A 14,669-nucleotide genomic window follows, 5' to 3' on the forward strand; every position below is an offset into this window, starting at 1 on the left:
GCCCGCAGTCCACGTGAGCAATTGAATTATTTATTGCTCACACGTCCTACGCGTTACACGCAGACTTCGAGTTTCCGCCCCTCTTTGGCTCGCTTGCTTTCCCACTTCCATGTGAAAAAGCCCCCCGACAGCACTCCTGGATGTCTCACACTCGTAAACTATCGCCCCTTGCCCACGAACGCACAACAACCCTCGGATCTGTAACCGCAACTGCAACAGCAAAAGGAAGTATCCACCGGGAGCCGCTAGAATGACCGCTTCTGCAACCTCCGAGAACACGGCCGCCGTGGGCATCGAGACCAACGCGACTATCCGGGCTTACAACGCCCTCATCGGGGATAAAGTAGCGAAACGACCAGTCGTGCGGAGGACCAAATATGAGTTCGTCCCCACCCTCGGAAAAGATAAAACTCCCGTCGCGGTGTACTCGTATAATTGCTTGGAGAGCTTGTACAGGAAGAGCCCGCCGGTGTTTCCTACATCGGCCAGAGGCTTGTTCGTAGTTGAGAAGGGCCGAGAGGGCAGCAACGAGTGGAAGATTGTACTTCGCGGATATGATAAGTTTTTCAATGGTAAAATGCCCACTTTGACGCGTGCATTTCAACGAATTCGAGCCTGACTAGAGCTTTCCATTCGCTTCCACAGTCAATGAGATCCCAGCAACTACATGGTCACATCTAGAAAAGGAGACCCAGGGTCCCTACGAAGCCACTTTGAAGGAGAATGGGTGCATCATCTTTGCTGGAGCACTGAACGGCGACTTGATCGTTTCATCAAAGCATGCACTCAAGTCTGTCCGGACCCCGGGCTCGGATGCAGCCGACGAGAAGCCTGCGCACGCTGAGAAAGGGGAGGAGTGGGTGATCAAGCATCTCAAAGCAGCCGGAAAGACGCGTCAAGACTTTGTCAAGTTCTTGGAAGCAAATGATGTTACTGCGGTCTTTGAGGTACGAGCAACATCTGAACTCTTGGCGGTCGAGTGATACTCTGATGTTGTGTGAGGGCTGACACATCTGAATACCTCAGCTGGCCGATGACGATTTTGAGGAGCACATCCTAGAGTACCCACCAGACAGACGCGGACTGTACTTGCATGGCATCAACGAAAACACATCAACCTTCAAAACGTGGAAGAGCGAAAGACTAGCCCCTGTTATCCGCGAATTTGGCTTTCGTCCGGTGGAGGTGAAGGTGTTTGATAGAATTGAAGGTGGGTCCGCATACATTTTGTGCGCTCTACCTGAAGGCTTCATCCTGACGTCTCAATCTACACGTCAGATGTGCGCGAGTTCACCGATTCCTGCCGGACTACGGGCTCATACATGGGCCGGGCCATCGAAGGATTCGTCGTCCGTTGCCGAACAGTCGGGCCCGAACCCTCGATCTACTTCTTCAAGATCAAGTACGACGAGCCGTACCTTATGTTCCGCGAGTGGCGGGAATTGACGAACCGGGCCTTGACCGGGAAGGAATTCAAGTTCAAACCACGATATGAGCTCACGCACAGCTACAAGGCATGGGTGGTCCGGAAGATTGCGGAATCGCCAGAGTTCTTTGCCGAATACAAGAAGCAGAAGGGGATCATCGCTGCTCGGAACTTGTTCTTGAATGACGTGGGGCTTGACACCGTCGGTGATCATATTGTTGCCGAGGCGCGCCGGACGACTGCGGAGTTTGCGAGTGGGGAGGCCACTATGAAGACCGAGGAGGAAATTGAAGAGGAGGAGTCCAAGCAGGTTTATACGGGTGGTAGGAAGGACAAGAAACATAATGGGAAGCCGGCTCCACAATCAACGTCCGACGAAAAACCAGTCCGAGCAGAAACCGGGACTGCCGTCAAGACGCTCATAATCCCCATCGCCACAATCGGGGTCGGAAAGACCCTCCTCGGACGCATGCTGACACAGCTCTACCCGCGCCAATTCGGGCACGTTCAAAACGACAACATCACCGCCAAGCGGGCGCCCGCGATGTATGAGAAATCGGTTCTCGGGAGCTTTGGGGGCGGCTCGGAGTATGTTTACGCCGACAAGAATCACCATATGTTCATGCATCGGGCGGGCATCACCAATGCGTTCAAGGATCGGTATCCGAGCGGGAAAGTAGTTGCGCTGGACTGGCAGGTGGAGAAGCTGGTTAGGGAGAAGGGTGCGGAGAAGGTCGTTGAGATAACGGCGGAACGAGTTGAACAACGGTAAACAATCACATACAGCATATGTCCATGTTTTGATATACCTGGTTTGCTCTGGACTAACATACCTAACTTGCAGAGGCGAAAACCACCAATCCCTAACACCCCAACGAACAGCCAACTTCCGCAGCGTAATCCGCAACTTCACCCGCAACCGCAACGCCCTCGACCGTAACGTCAAAGCCGACTCCCTAATCGACCAAATCGTTCCCCTCAACATCCTCGACACACCAACACAAACACTTCAAAAAGTCATCACCGCCCTAAACCTATCCCCACCATCCGACGCCGCAATCCAAAAAGCCCTAGCAGCCGCCACAGACTACAAAGAAACGGTCGTCAAAACCGTCAAGGACACCAGCAACAAGCGGAGAATCAGATACTATGGAATCAAGCTGGACACGTCCTCCTGCGATATGTCCGCGGTCCTCACATCCCTCTTTGCAAAACAACCACCAGCGACGCAACAGATGTGGACACGGTTGAATGAGAACCACCGGTTGGCGAAGAAAACAGGGTTTCACGTCACGCTCTGCATGGTCCGCAAGGAAGCCGAGTCGGCGGATGACAAAAAGGCCGCCGAGTTGAGCGAACGGTACGCGGCGCGGATCGCGGATCATGTGAAAGCGCATCCTGATGCCGAGGGCGGTGAGCAGACGGGGCCTGGGGTGCCGGTGACGGTGACGTTATCGGAAGTGGTGTGGGATGAGAGGGTTATGGCCGTGGTTGTGGATAAGCTGCCGGATGGGGTTCAGTCGGTGAATAAGGTGCCGCATGTGACGGTGGCGACGGCGTCGGAGGAGATAAAGCCGTATATTAGTAATGAGGTGCTTGCGGTGGCGTTCAAGAAGGGTAACGAAGGCAAGGGGAAAGAGGAGGCGGCATCAGCACCTGTGCGGAGATTGTCGTTTGACGCCCCGATCCAAGTTACCGGCGTTCTCTGTGGATTCTACCACTGAACGGAAAGGGCACTAGCGTAGTCCCCCGTAATTTACTCATCTCCGGACGTAGTGATAGATTGCTCGACGTAATCTTAGATTCACACGAGGGAATACGGATTCTCTCCGAATATGTGAAACCGTGATTGCGAAACAAGTCCAGGCAGGCATCACATACTTAGGGCGGCAGAAACAAAAACTCTTGATCAGATTGATCGGTATACAGAAAGCATGTGGATGGTTGACTAATGCCTATGACTAGGCCAAAACGAATGATTCCCTAACCCTACATCCTATATTCTAAGCGGTGGGCTTACGGAAGTTGGCACCAGCGTACTTGGCGCGGGAGCCAAGCTCCTCCTCGATCCTGAGAAGCTGGTTGTACTTGGCCAACCTCTCGGATCGGCAAGGAGCTCCCGTCTTGATCTGGCCTGCGTTCAAACCGACAACGAGGTCGGCGATGAAGGTGTCCTCGGTCTCACCGGAACGGTGGGAAACCATGACTCCCCATCCGGCGTTTTGGGAGTCGAGAGCACTGTGGATGTCGAAACCCAGTAGATTGTTAGATTGCACTGCGGATCCCGAGGCGATGTCATATCGTCGAACTTACGCTTGGATACTCTCGGTCACAGTGCCGATCTGGTTGACCTTCAAGAGGAGAGCATTGCACGCCTTCTTCTCGATGGCGGTCTTGATCCTCTTTGGGTTGGTGACCAAAAGGTCATCACCGACAATCTGTTGGCTGACGGCAGCGGTCAACTTGGCGTAAGATTCCCAGTCATCCTGGTCGAAGGGGTCCTCGATGGAGGCGATGGGGTACTCCTTGATGAAGGACTTGTAGAGGTCGGCGAGGGCCTCTCCGGAAAGCCACTTGGACTTGTCAGACTCGGGGTTCTTGAAGTCAAGGTCGTACTTGCCATCCTTGAAGAACTCTACACAGTCCGATCAGTAACTGGCGAAGGGCACATCTTCAGGTTGATATGGTCTTACCAGAGGCAGCAACATCCATAGCAATCTGCACCTTGTCGGTGTAACCGGCTTGCTCAATGGCAATCTTCAGGAGCTCAAGACCCTCCCTGTTGTCCTGAATGTTGGGCGCGAAACCGCCCTCGTCACCGACGTTGGTAGCTGAAGCACAAAGCACATGGTGAACGAGTAATCGGGGAAGAAGTGGTTTGTGCAGGTAAGTCTTACCATCTTGACCGTACTTCTTCTTGATAACGGACTTGAGGTGGTGGTAGACCTCGCTTCCGATCTTCATGGCTTCTGTGAACGACGCGGCACCGGTTGGCATGATCATGAATTCCTGCATGGCAAGCTTGTTTCCGGCGTGAGATCCTCCGTTGATGACGTTGAAAGTGGGAACGGGGAGGATGAAGTCTCCCTTCTTTCCGGCAAGGTCAGCAATGTGCTGGTACAATGGGACACCCTTCTGGGCGGCACCGGCACGGGCAACGGCCAAGGAAACACCCAAGATGGCGTTGGCTCCGAGCTTGCCTGATCGATAGATGTAGTGTGAGCCTTCGTGGCATCTCTACTTTTGGAAGCAGAAACCCGAGCTTACCCTTGTTGTCAGTGCCATCGAGCTCCAAAAGAAGCTTGTCAACGGCCTTCTGGTCGGTAATGTCGACGTTGGACTTGGTGAGGGCAGCAGCGATGGTGTTGTTGACGTTTCCGACGGCCTTCAGAACACCTGACGAAGGAAGGGTACAATCAGCAACTTCTCCTATGCGGCCAATACACGCAATCCGTCCACTTACTCTTGCCGAGGTAGTTCTTCTTGTCCTCATCACGGAGCTCCAAAGCCTCGTGGATACCGGTGGACGCGCCGGAGGGAACAGCGGCCCGGAAAAGACCTGGATACACGATGGGAAGCATTTAGCTACAGCGAAGAGAGGCAAAAGCGCGATTGCATCGGAAGTACCCCTGTCAGTGGTGACCTCGACCTCGACAGTGGGGTTACCACGGGAGTCGAAGATCTGCCTGGCGTGAACCTACCGACGATGGAATCGAGAAGATCAGGGTTAGGCTTTAGTTCTCCGATGAAGACAAGCACAAGGGAGCCGGAACGTACCTTCTTGATAGACATGTTTGTGCGAGTAAGTGTAGGGTAGTATGCAAGTGCGGTTTGTGAGGTGCAGAGAGCAGTGCAGATGGAGGAAGCAGCGAGCGAGTGTGGTGGGAGCGAAAGGGAAGGCCAGCCAGAAGGCCAGCAGAATAAATGGCTTTGCGAGTGCCTTCTCGGTCACCACCGCGTCGCATCGATGGCTATCAGGAAGGACTCGGGAGACGACAGAGACTCCCTCCGCGCGAGAACTGGAGAACACACTCGCTCGCCTACCTGGAGACAACCCCCACCAGAAAGTCGGAACGCCCCGGGGGTTCTGCGCTTCTGACTCCCTTTGTCGCTCACCCTCCTCCGGTCTCTTCCGAAAACAACCTTCGTGCCCATCTTCGCAAAGGAGAACTGGTTACTTGATCCAAAACGCAGAATGTGCAGAAGAAACAGTCATGACTGCGCAACCCGGCACTTTTGTCGCTTTGGCACAAGCTACGCCAGGGTCAACTCCGGGCACCTCGCCCGGAAGTTCCAACGCATCCCTGTCCTCAAATGCCTCGCTCTACGGGAGTCGTCTGTTCCTTGTCGCTTACAAACCGGCAGGCTCAAGAAATAATCTCCTTTGCTATCCGGTAAGTTTCTCACAGTTCTTGTCTGGAGTGTATTCTATACGCTAATTCGCAGCAACAGGTCACAAATCTGGGAAACACAGCCGTCTCGACCAAGTACCCTCATCCTACGCAAGTGTCGTTACGCTGCAATTACATTCCTCTCGGACGAACCCCGAACCATGAGATCATCTGCATCGCGACAAGCCAGGGCTCCACTTTCAGCAACCCGTCATATCTGAATGTTGGCGCTCCTGTCACGATCGAACGTTCGAAAGTCACTACTCCAGCCGTCGGAGTTATTTCGGTTTTTGTTTCGGAATTGAAGGATATCAACCAATTGGCGCATCAAATCTGGACTGGGGCGGAACTTACCCGCCTGCTGGCGCAGCCAACAGCCATTTCAGAAACCGAAGATCACGCCGGGGACGGGGACGGTGCGGCAGATAAGAAAGATGATGAGAATAGGGATGGAAAGTTTGATGAGAAGGATGGCGGGGCTGGAGTCGGTGATTGCAGTGATGGAAAAACTGCGGATTCGTCTGGTGGTAGCAGCATCGGAGCTAAAAAGCAGATCCCATTGGACTACGAAGATTTTCCTCCAGAGGATTTCACCGAGTTGACTTTGAGTTTTCTTCCCGCATCAACCTGCTCATGATTATATGTGTCGCAATCTTCGTCCATTTAGAAGGCACGTTAACCCTTTGAGTGCAACGTACAGTCTGTTGCCATAAAACAGGTCGCCCCAGAACCTGCTTTATGGCAACAGACTGTACATTTATAAATGGGGGGAGGTCACGTTGAGTGTATTGTTTCTGTTGATATATGAGTATGTCGCTGCGCCCCACGTACAGGTCTCTTTTATGCGAGAAGGTAGTGGACGGTAATAACAATCAGATAGGGAGAAGTGTCAGTCGTGAACTGGAAGTTTTCACTTACCTTGAACGTTTTTCATGATCATAAATAAGGATTCTTGCTAGTCCCTGCTCTCAGAGGTCCCGCTCCACTGTGCAGGCACACAGGCGAATCCCTGGAAAACCCTCTAAAACTGTCTGTCCCACGCTTGCTCGTCCGCAAGTCATGAAACTCGGCCACATAACTCGGGAAAGCCTCAAGTATTTGCGCGCAAAACTACTGGATAGAGAAGCTAGCGAGACTCCTAGCGTTCGGCAATGCTAAGAGTGGTGTTGAATTTGTCCAACCCGCAAGACGAAGCTGACTTCGAAATATGGCGCTAATGCTGTTGAGCTTCCTCCTGTTTTTCTTTGAAACCCAGGTTTTCCTTCGCCCCCGTTCATTGGAGCGCTCGCGTGGGGAATGTGTGAAGAGTTGTGGAGAGTGCTATTCGGTTCTCACTGTCAAAGGGACCTAGACCTGCAGTACCATGAACCAGCGGCGTCACTGTCGGACCTACAAGGGCAGGTGTCAAACTCTGCAACCAATGCTAACCACACGACCCCTGCACCCTTTCATGCGACGCTCTGGTTGTGTTTGCGGTTTTGCATAAGTCCGCACGGCACATTTTTTCATGACAACTGTAAACCGACAGCAAATGCAAGATCTTACGACGTCACGCATGTGCATCCTTGATAGAGTAAGGACTTGTCCCATGACATTTCCAAATACTTGCTCTTTATATATACTAGTGCGAAGGAGCATCTCCCCGTCGACGCGGCTGAAATGAAAGCGGCCAAAAAGAGATCATCCAATGGCGTGACGGTCGCTTTGCAATGCAAGACACGGCGATGCAAGAAGATGCAAAAAGATGGATGAGATGACCAGGAACTAGTGGCGATGAAAGCTAGGACAAAACATGCTTGTCTATCACTTGCCCGCGCTCACCTCAAGCTCACCTCAGGCTTTCTCTCCCGCGCACTCCTACGGTCCAAGTCGATGTCACAAAGATCGATGCAAGGACGTACGCCCAGAAGCACTCGCCCGGCGGCGCTCGCACAAGAAGTGGTAATACAGGCACATTTTGCCCCTCCGGAAGCCCAGATAGCGGTGAGGGGGATAGAGCGACGGATTCAAAATATGATTCCTCTGCGTCGAACTCATTATCGGAAGCGTTGAACATCCCAACTGACAGGTACATTCACGGTGTCGAAATCAATGAGATGACGTGACTCCCAAATCCCATAAACTTCCCAACTGCCTTGCGGTCAAACGGTTCTCCAATTTCCGTTGAACTATTCAAGTTATCGCATCCTTTCCCAACCGAGTTGGGACTTAGAACCGTCCAAGTTACAGCGTCGCGTGCAGAGCAACAACAATGGCACTCAGCCGACTGTGGGGGCGAGTCCTGCAGCCATGCTTTCGACATTCGATAGCGCCGCCGCTATTCGGAACGATACATGCTCGGCCTCGTGTCTTCCCACTGAGCCTGCCGATGCCTCAAATAAGAAGGGAGACTTTCTTCAGCTTACCGACATCGAAAAAGGACGACCCGAAAACGCGAAGTACCCAGGAAACTCTTTCCGAAGAACATTCGAACACGCCGGCGGTGTCGTTAGGGTGGGACGTACCTGGGCCTGACGTTGCAGAAGAGTCGGCGGCGTTTGCTTATGAGGATATGACTACGATGAAGGATGCGCCGTGCGTTGGTATTTCCACCGGAAGGAACAGTCATATTTTTGCTGGAGGATGGCTTGCTTATCGACACGTCCTTGGATAGCACTCCCGTGAAGACTCCAGTTCCTGGAACTAAGAAGACCGTGAAGCTGAAAGCCATTGTACGTCAATTTGTCCGTGCTTAGCTTGCAGATGTAAAGTCGTGTTGATGTGTTCCTTAGATATTCGATAGCAATGGCGACTACGGCGACCCCGTTGAAGGTGCACTGTGATCACTACGGCATTAGGCGTACACGGCTCGTTTCTGACCGCATTGATGGACGTGCAGGTGAATTCTCCAAGTTAAAGATTTGCGAACAGCATGGCCTGCAGCCTCGAGATATGCGAAAGATGGACTCGGTATATTCTGCCGGAAAGAGTGCTGCGATCCTGGTCCGCGACAGATCGATTTTGATCAACCTGCTACATATCAAGGCCCTGATAAAGGGTATAGATGCACCCCGGCGCATGCGGATAGCACGAAGAATGTTTGCTCACCTCTTTCCTTGACAGCGGATATGGTGATCTTGGTCGACGCACCAGGATCGGAAAACTATTCTGAGTTGTTCCTACACGAGCTTAGCATGAAACTGAAATTTGATTCGGGGACCTACGAATTCCGGTAACTTACCATCACTTCCTTCGAATCAGCGAGATAGTGTGGCTAATCATTTCACACAGCGCACTAGAAACAATCCTCCTTAACACCATGGCGACGTTACATGCGGAGCAGAAGAAGCTGTTTTCGCGCGTAAATCAGACTTTGGCAGAACTAGACAACCGCATTGACGAAAAGGAGTTGAAAGGCTTGCTGATAAGCCGACGAAAGCTGGACGAATCCTCTGCGAAGATTAATGCCGTCCGGGAGGCTATCAGCGCGATTTTGAATGTGTAGGGTTCGAGTTTTGGATGGGACGAGATGTTTTCATCGCAACTTACCGACGCGAACAATGTTTGCAGAGATGAAGATTTGGCAGCTTTGTACCTGACGGACAAAGCAGCTAGTAAACCGCGTGCAATTGAGGATCATATGGAAGCCGAACTTCTTATGGAGCACTACCTCAACGCTGCAGACGGTACATTTATAACAGTTGAAAAGCACATTCGACATAGCCACTGACTTTACCTGATCTGCTCATAGACATGGGCGCCGCCACAAGGCAACTCGCCCAGAACATTGCCGGCACGCAGGAAATCATCAACATCGTTCTCGCGGCACGGCGGAATCAGCTGCTTCACTTCGAGTTGATGGCCAATCTGAGTATGGCATGCCTGGCCTTCCCGACATTGGTAGCCGGGCTTTTCGGAATGAACATGCCCAATGGTTTGGAGACCTCGGTCGACAGCTTCTGGGTGGTCTTTAGTGCGATGATCGTGTTCGCGGGTGGGCTGTGGGTGATGACGCTCAGGAAACTTTGGAAACTCGCCCTTGAGGCGGGATACAAGAAGGTGCAAGGCGGTGTACCGTTACAAGGACCGCTGGCGAATGGGAGAAGAGGTATCCTCCTAAAGTAGTGAACTCGCCGCCCTCGCTCTACTTTTGGCTACGTTGCCGTCATTCTGTACATAGCGCTCAACTTCCGCCCCTCGCTCCTAAGTGACATTAGTCCCTCGGCGTAGATAGTACCTCATTCGTAATCAAGGTTATTAGTTAGTCATAAGCGAAAGATGAGTGATTAAGTAGTGACACAGTTTCAAAATTGTTTCTACATGGCAGCTCAATAGATGATCGAAGCCCGATACACTTGGTATCCAGAAAATCACCCCGAGCCGCCCTCTGCCGAGATATCTCTCGAGTTCATCCGTGCCCTTGCCTGCGCGAATAGGGCGGCCTGCATCTCTGCCAACTCCTCGTCGGTGTGTTTCGATTCCTTCTTCTGTGATCCTTTGATTCGCTCCTACAAGATATGCAGAGACAGATAAGCATATCCGCACTGGTCGTTCACATGGAAAACACTAGGTCATACCTTCGTTGACTTGTTATGTTCGTCAAATGCTTCTTGCACTTCTGGTACATAGCTCCCGAATCCTAGTTCCTATCCCCAAAATGTTCAGTATGCCGTTCCCCGCATGCGCTCGCACCAATCCGCTGAGATGCCAAGAGTTCCTCACTTGTAATGCTTTGATCACATGCTCGCCCGCGATGGTTTTCTTGTTCTCTTTCTCACATTGTTCGTTGGCTGGACGCATACGTTTTCCACGTTCAGCCTTTATCCCTGTAAACACCATCTTCCCAGCATCAAACAACTCCTTCTCACCTTCTGAAGATATCAGGTGTATGAACTCTAAAAACCAGGCAGGGGTTACACAGTAAGATTCCTTCCACGCAACGTGTAGTGCACATAACCGCCAATTGCTTCAACCCACCAACACAGCAGTCCGCAATCAGATCCCTCGTCTCCTTCGCACAAACAACATCCGGAGGCATCATTTCATGGATCAGTTTCGTGACGGTCGCTAGAAAGCATACATGGTAAGTGTTTGGCCAAACGAACGGAATACGTACTCAAGTGGCAAACCTTTCGGTAATGAGAGCTCCTCGTCGGCGGCGCCGGTGCCTACATCGTAGTCGTCGTCCATTGCGTGTGTGTGGTTTATCCGGTGGGGGGAGGGTGGGGGGTGGCACTGTTTGGTGACTTGGGTCCAGTTTCACTGTCTGAGCGCTCGAGGGCATGCGATTCTTGCCATGGGAATGCACTAAAAACGTTTAAGAGGTTTGGAGGCTTCCAGGGAGAACGCGTTCAGGATGTCTGGCACCAGGTCTGGCACGTCGGTCTGGCATCAGGTCTGGCATTGGCGGCATGCACATGCGCACACACATGTCCACATGCATGCCTTTTCGGCTTTCTCACTGGGCTAACAAGTCCCCTTCGCCCTGTAAATAGACATATAGAACAATGTCGATATGACTCTCATTAGCTTCTTCGGCAACGGCTTCACCGCCTACGGGCCGGCGCTAGCCGTGTTCTTCCTGTACATTGCGAAGAACGCCCAGCTGGTGCTGTTGCTCATGACCAGGTATGAGTCTCACCAGTCTCTTTTGAGTGGGCGGATACATTTGAATTGAGCATTGTTCTTCTTCGGTTGCGTATGCAGCGCATTCTTCTGGCTGGTATCCATCCTGATCTCCTCGGTGTTTTGGTACCTCATCAAGGCCATGCAGGATGTGCCGGCGGCGACGATATTCGTCTCGGTGACCTGGCAGGAGATATGGCGATACCTGTTTTTCATCATGATGAGGTCTGTGGACACCCGTCATGCATTGTGGAGGTTACTGCGATGGACGCCGGCTGACCGTTCACTGCTTCCTAAAGCAAGGCAGAGCCCGGGCTGAACAGCACGTCGAGGACACCGGACTCGAGATTTAATCGGACCAGGCATGCTTTTGGTACGATATGGACGATGGGATTGGAGCTCTTGCGCGGGGAGGAGATGTCTAACCGCAGTCTTCGATGTAGCCACGGGGTTGGGGTTTGGACTAATGAGCGGCTTGACGTTGTATCTAACTCAGCTGGCCGAGTCGAGCGGGCCGGCCATCCTGCCGTGCAGCTCTTGTCCGGGGGCGGATGTGTTCTTCATTGGTGGTATGTTGTCGGACGGTGCCATTCTGCTACGGTACCCTGCAGAGCATGCTAACAGTACACCCCGCTCCAGCGGTGACGACCAACCTGTTCATATTCCTACATACGGCATGGAACATGATCGCCTTCGAAGGATGGTATAAACAACGATGGCTACCATTCGCGTTTGTTTTGTTCTCGCATTATGCCGCGTCTTATGGGGTAACGTTCAGCGAGCTGCCTCAAACGGCACGTAAGACATCGAGCCTAATGTATACCATTTCTTGTAGACGCTACTGATTCCTTCAGATGTACACAACGGCTGCCTTATATCCATCGCCTTGTGTATAGTGTTACTCGTCATTGCTACGAGTTTGGTGGTACGCACCATCAATTGGTGATGGCGGGGTAGAGGTGCAGATCCGAGGGCCTTGATACGGTTATGACGCTGGACATTGCAATGAAAGCATGTGGACTTTGATTGGCAGCATGTTCGGGCGATGCATTCGCTCACGGACTATGAAGTACCGCATCACAGCCGACAGTGATAGAGCGGAAGGCAACAAATACATATGTTTCAAAATGCGGAATAAGGATACAAGATGGATCTAGAGTGAAGACATGACTAAGCTAAGGTTTGAGGGAATCAGCGTGCCGACGACTCCTTCCTGTTCCGTCTCCGCTTCTGTACGCCGTCTCGGAGGGTGTTCAGCACTTGCACGGTCTGATCCCAGGCTATGCAGGCATCAGTCACAGATACACCGTACTCTAATTTCGCGGGACCATCGGCAGGGATGTTCTGTCGTCCTTCTTTCAAATGCGACTCGATCATGACTCCGATGATGTTGTCCGCTGTGGAGTCAGGGCCGGTGGAGGAGAGCTGCTCCGCAACCGATCTCGCTACCTCGCCTTGTCGCTTGTGGTCTTTTTGAGAGTTACCATGCGAGCAGTCAATCATGAAGCGTGGTTGCAATCCAGCCTTCTCGACTTGGGCCCGGAACTTGCGAATGTGATCCGCGGAGTAGTTCGGGCCGTCATTTCCACCACGGAGAATCACGTGGCAGCTGTCGTTGCCAGTTGTGGCAACAATGGCGCTGAGACCCTGTTTCGTTACCGACAGGAAATGGTGTCCGGAAGAGGCGGCCCGGATTGCGTCCAACGCGATGCTGACGTTGCCATCCGTTCCTGAATGGAAAGCTACGTAAGCTATGGCATCTGGGAGAAGCAACAGTGGCGTGCCACTCACCATTCTTGAAGCCGACGGGCACAGAGAGCCCGGACGCAAGCTCTCGGTGAACCTGGGATTCCGTCGTCCTCGCGCCGATTGCTCCCCACGCTGCCAGATCCCCGACGTACTGGGGCGTGAGGGTATCCAGAAACTCCGATCCGGTTGGGATGCCGATTTCGTTCAAATGCAGGAGTAAACCACGGGCCAACTTCAATCCTTTGTTGATAGCAAAGTCTCCGGTCATCGTGGGGTCATTGATCAGACCTTTCCAACCTGTTAAGATTCCGAGTGAGCTTCGCGGAACTCTTCGCTAAGCGACAGTGTTATGTTCCATCATTCAAGCATACCAACTGTTGTCCGCGGCTTCTCAAAGTACACCCGCATGATGATGACCAGATCATCGCGGGCGGTGTCAGCGTAAGCTTTCAGCAATTGTCCATATTCCTTCGCAGCCTTGACATCGTGGATGCTACATGGTCCCACAACACATAGAAGCTTGTCGGATTCTCCCTTGACACATTCCTCGGCTTCCATACGCCCTCGCGCCACAGTGATGGCAGCGGAGTCTGAAAGAGGAAAGTCTTCGAACAGGAGTTGAGGTGGAATCCTAGGATATTGCCGTGTCAATCAATCCGAGTCCTACGCACTTCGAAGCACACGGGAGGAACGTACAGAGGCTTAATGTCCGCGATCCTACGGTCATCGAGATCATTAAGGGCATGGGAGTCCCTTCGCGTGGAGGCAAGTGCAGGTCTTTCTTTGGCCATGTTTGTCATTCTCGGCTGTGTGATCGATGGCGGCTGAAGAATGAATGGCTTCGTTTAGTGAGACGATAATTGTGAGACGACAAAGCGTCCGCATTCGGGAGCTGAACCTTGGGTTGAATGGGACTGCGAGAATCGCCGGACTTTGAAAATCACGAAGAGGGCAGAGTTCCAACGGTTGTTGAAATTTGCAGTGAAATTTGCAGTGATCTCTCCGTTGGTTGAAAAAATCGTTATATTCTTCTGCCTCTGTTTGGGTGGTTTTCTAGGACAGTTTCTGGGGGATGGCAAGCGGGGCCAGTTATATACATACAGTATACCGCTTTCCCGAGGGATGTTGTGTGGTTGCAGGCAATGCGGGGATTGCGAGGGCAGCGACGCTCAGCCACAACGCGTGGGAATTTGCGAGGCCTCCTTCGACGCGAGGAGATGTGCAATCTGAGGCGATTGCAGCAAGGAAAATGACATTTTTCGTGACTCACGCAATGCATGTCATAATAGAATGTCATTGGGATTTGCGCGTGTGGTGGAGAATGGAAACGTGCCCCTATACCCACGTATGGTATAACCCTAACCATGACTGTACAGTCAGTGGACAAAAGGCTGTCTCCCCTCGAGATTAAGTCAGTGTCGCCCGACGCGTCTCTCTGCCTTGTGAAACGATCATTGAATTCGATTAGAAGGAGAGACAGCCTTTTTGTCGGTGGATCG

At 52.3% G+C, this 14,669-nt stretch overlaps 7 protein-coding genes across 7 annotated transcripts; 4 read left to right on the plus strand and 3 right to left on the minus strand.

Moving 5' to 3' along the window:
* The first annotated feature begins 15 nt into the window (after positions 1-15).
* EV422DRAFT_173265 (RNA ligase-domain-containing protein) lies at positions 16-3,370 on the plus strand. Its single transcript, XM_053065101.1, has 5 exons — positions 16-572; positions 646-947; positions 1,027-1,210; positions 1,279-2,194; positions 2,271-3,370. Exons 1-5 carry the CDS (start codon positions 251-253, stop codon positions 3,148-3,150), a joined length of 2,604 nt encoding a protein of 867 aa, XP_052923552.1. The 5' UTR covers positions 16-250; the 3' UTR covers positions 3,151-3,370.
* A 59-nt stretch (positions 3,371-3,429) lies between these two features.
* On the minus strand, positions 3,430-5,218 carry EV422DRAFT_569646 (enolase; the record flags this gene model as incomplete). Its single annotated transcript, XM_053072787.1, has 8 exons — positions 3,430-3,664; positions 3,740-4,061; positions 4,120-4,257; positions 4,324-4,626; positions 4,694-4,822; positions 4,890-4,985; positions 5,054-5,123; positions 5,204-5,218. The coding sequence occupies 8 exons, from the start codon at positions 5,216-5,218 to the stop codon at positions 3,430-3,432; spliced, it is 1,308 nt and encodes a 435-aa protein (XP_052923553.1).
* On the plus strand, positions 4,964-6,698 carry EV422DRAFT_621777 (uncharacterized protein). Its single transcript, XM_053074149.1, has 4 exons — positions 4,964-5,123; positions 5,204-5,820; positions 5,879-6,511; positions 6,564-6,698. The coding sequence occupies exons 2-3, from the start codon at positions 5,245-5,247 to the stop codon at positions 6,452-6,454; spliced, it is 1,152 nt and encodes a 383-aa protein (XP_052923554.1). The 5' UTR covers positions 4,964-5,123; positions 5,204-5,244; the 3' UTR covers positions 6,455-6,511; positions 6,564-6,698.
* A 1,487-nt stretch (positions 6,699-8,185) lies between these two features.
* On the plus strand, positions 8,186-9,921 carry EV422DRAFT_569648 (uncharacterized protein; the record flags this gene model as incomplete). The annotated part of the gene is made up of 8 exons (XM_053072788.1): positions 8,186-8,391; positions 8,471-8,528; positions 8,589-8,628; positions 8,696-8,854; positions 8,920-9,028; positions 9,088-9,297; positions 9,367-9,482; positions 9,548-9,921. 8 exons carry the CDS (start codon positions 8,186-8,188, stop codon positions 9,919-9,921), a joined length of 1,272 nt encoding a protein of 423 aa, XP_052923555.1.
* Positions 9,922-10,043: 122 nt separating this feature from the next.
* Positions 10,044-11,127, minus strand: EV422DRAFT_173328 (histone-fold-containing protein). The gene is made up of 6 exons (XM_053065102.1): positions 10,926-11,127; positions 10,774-10,863; positions 10,665-10,691; positions 10,519-10,586; positions 10,374-10,442; positions 10,044-10,304 (listed from the first exon to the last, which is right to left on the minus strand). The coding sequence occupies exons 1-6, from the start codon at positions 10,984-10,986 to the stop codon at positions 10,167-10,169; spliced, it is 453 nt and encodes a 150-aa protein (XP_052923556.1). The 5' UTR covers positions 10,987-11,127; the 3' UTR covers positions 10,044-10,166.
* A 27-nt stretch (positions 11,128-11,154) lies between these two features.
* On the plus strand, positions 11,155-12,568 carry EV422DRAFT_537640 (gamma-secretase subunit Aph-1). The gene is made up of 6 exons (XM_053070928.1): positions 11,155-11,424; positions 11,503-11,646; positions 11,721-11,794; positions 11,865-11,990; positions 12,061-12,188; positions 12,257-12,568. Exons 1-6 carry the CDS (start codon positions 11,312-11,314, stop codon positions 12,365-12,367), a joined length of 696 nt encoding a protein of 231 aa, XP_052923557.1. The 5' UTR covers positions 11,155-11,311; the 3' UTR covers positions 12,368-12,568.
* EV422DRAFT_537644 (3-deoxy-7-phosphoheptulonate synthase) lies at positions 12,569-14,434 on the minus strand. Its single transcript, XM_053070929.1, has 4 exons — positions 13,867-14,434; positions 13,542-13,801; positions 13,213-13,467; positions 12,569-13,151 (listed from the first exon to the last, which is right to left on the minus strand). Exons 1-4 carry the CDS (start codon positions 13,968-13,970, stop codon positions 12,613-12,615), a joined length of 1,158 nt encoding a protein of 385 aa, XP_052923558.1. The 5' UTR covers positions 13,971-14,434; the 3' UTR covers positions 12,569-12,612.
* Positions 14,435-14,669: the final 235 nt, after the last annotated feature.

Source organism: Fimicolochytrium jonesii (assembly GCF_025526975.1).
Source record: "Fimicolochytrium jonesii strain JEL569 chromosome Unknown EV422scaffold_21, whole genome shotgun sequence".
Lineage (NCBI taxonomy): Eukaryota > Fungi > Chytridiomycota > Chytridiomycetes > Spizellomycetales > Powellomycetaceae > Fimicolochytrium > Fimicolochytrium jonesii.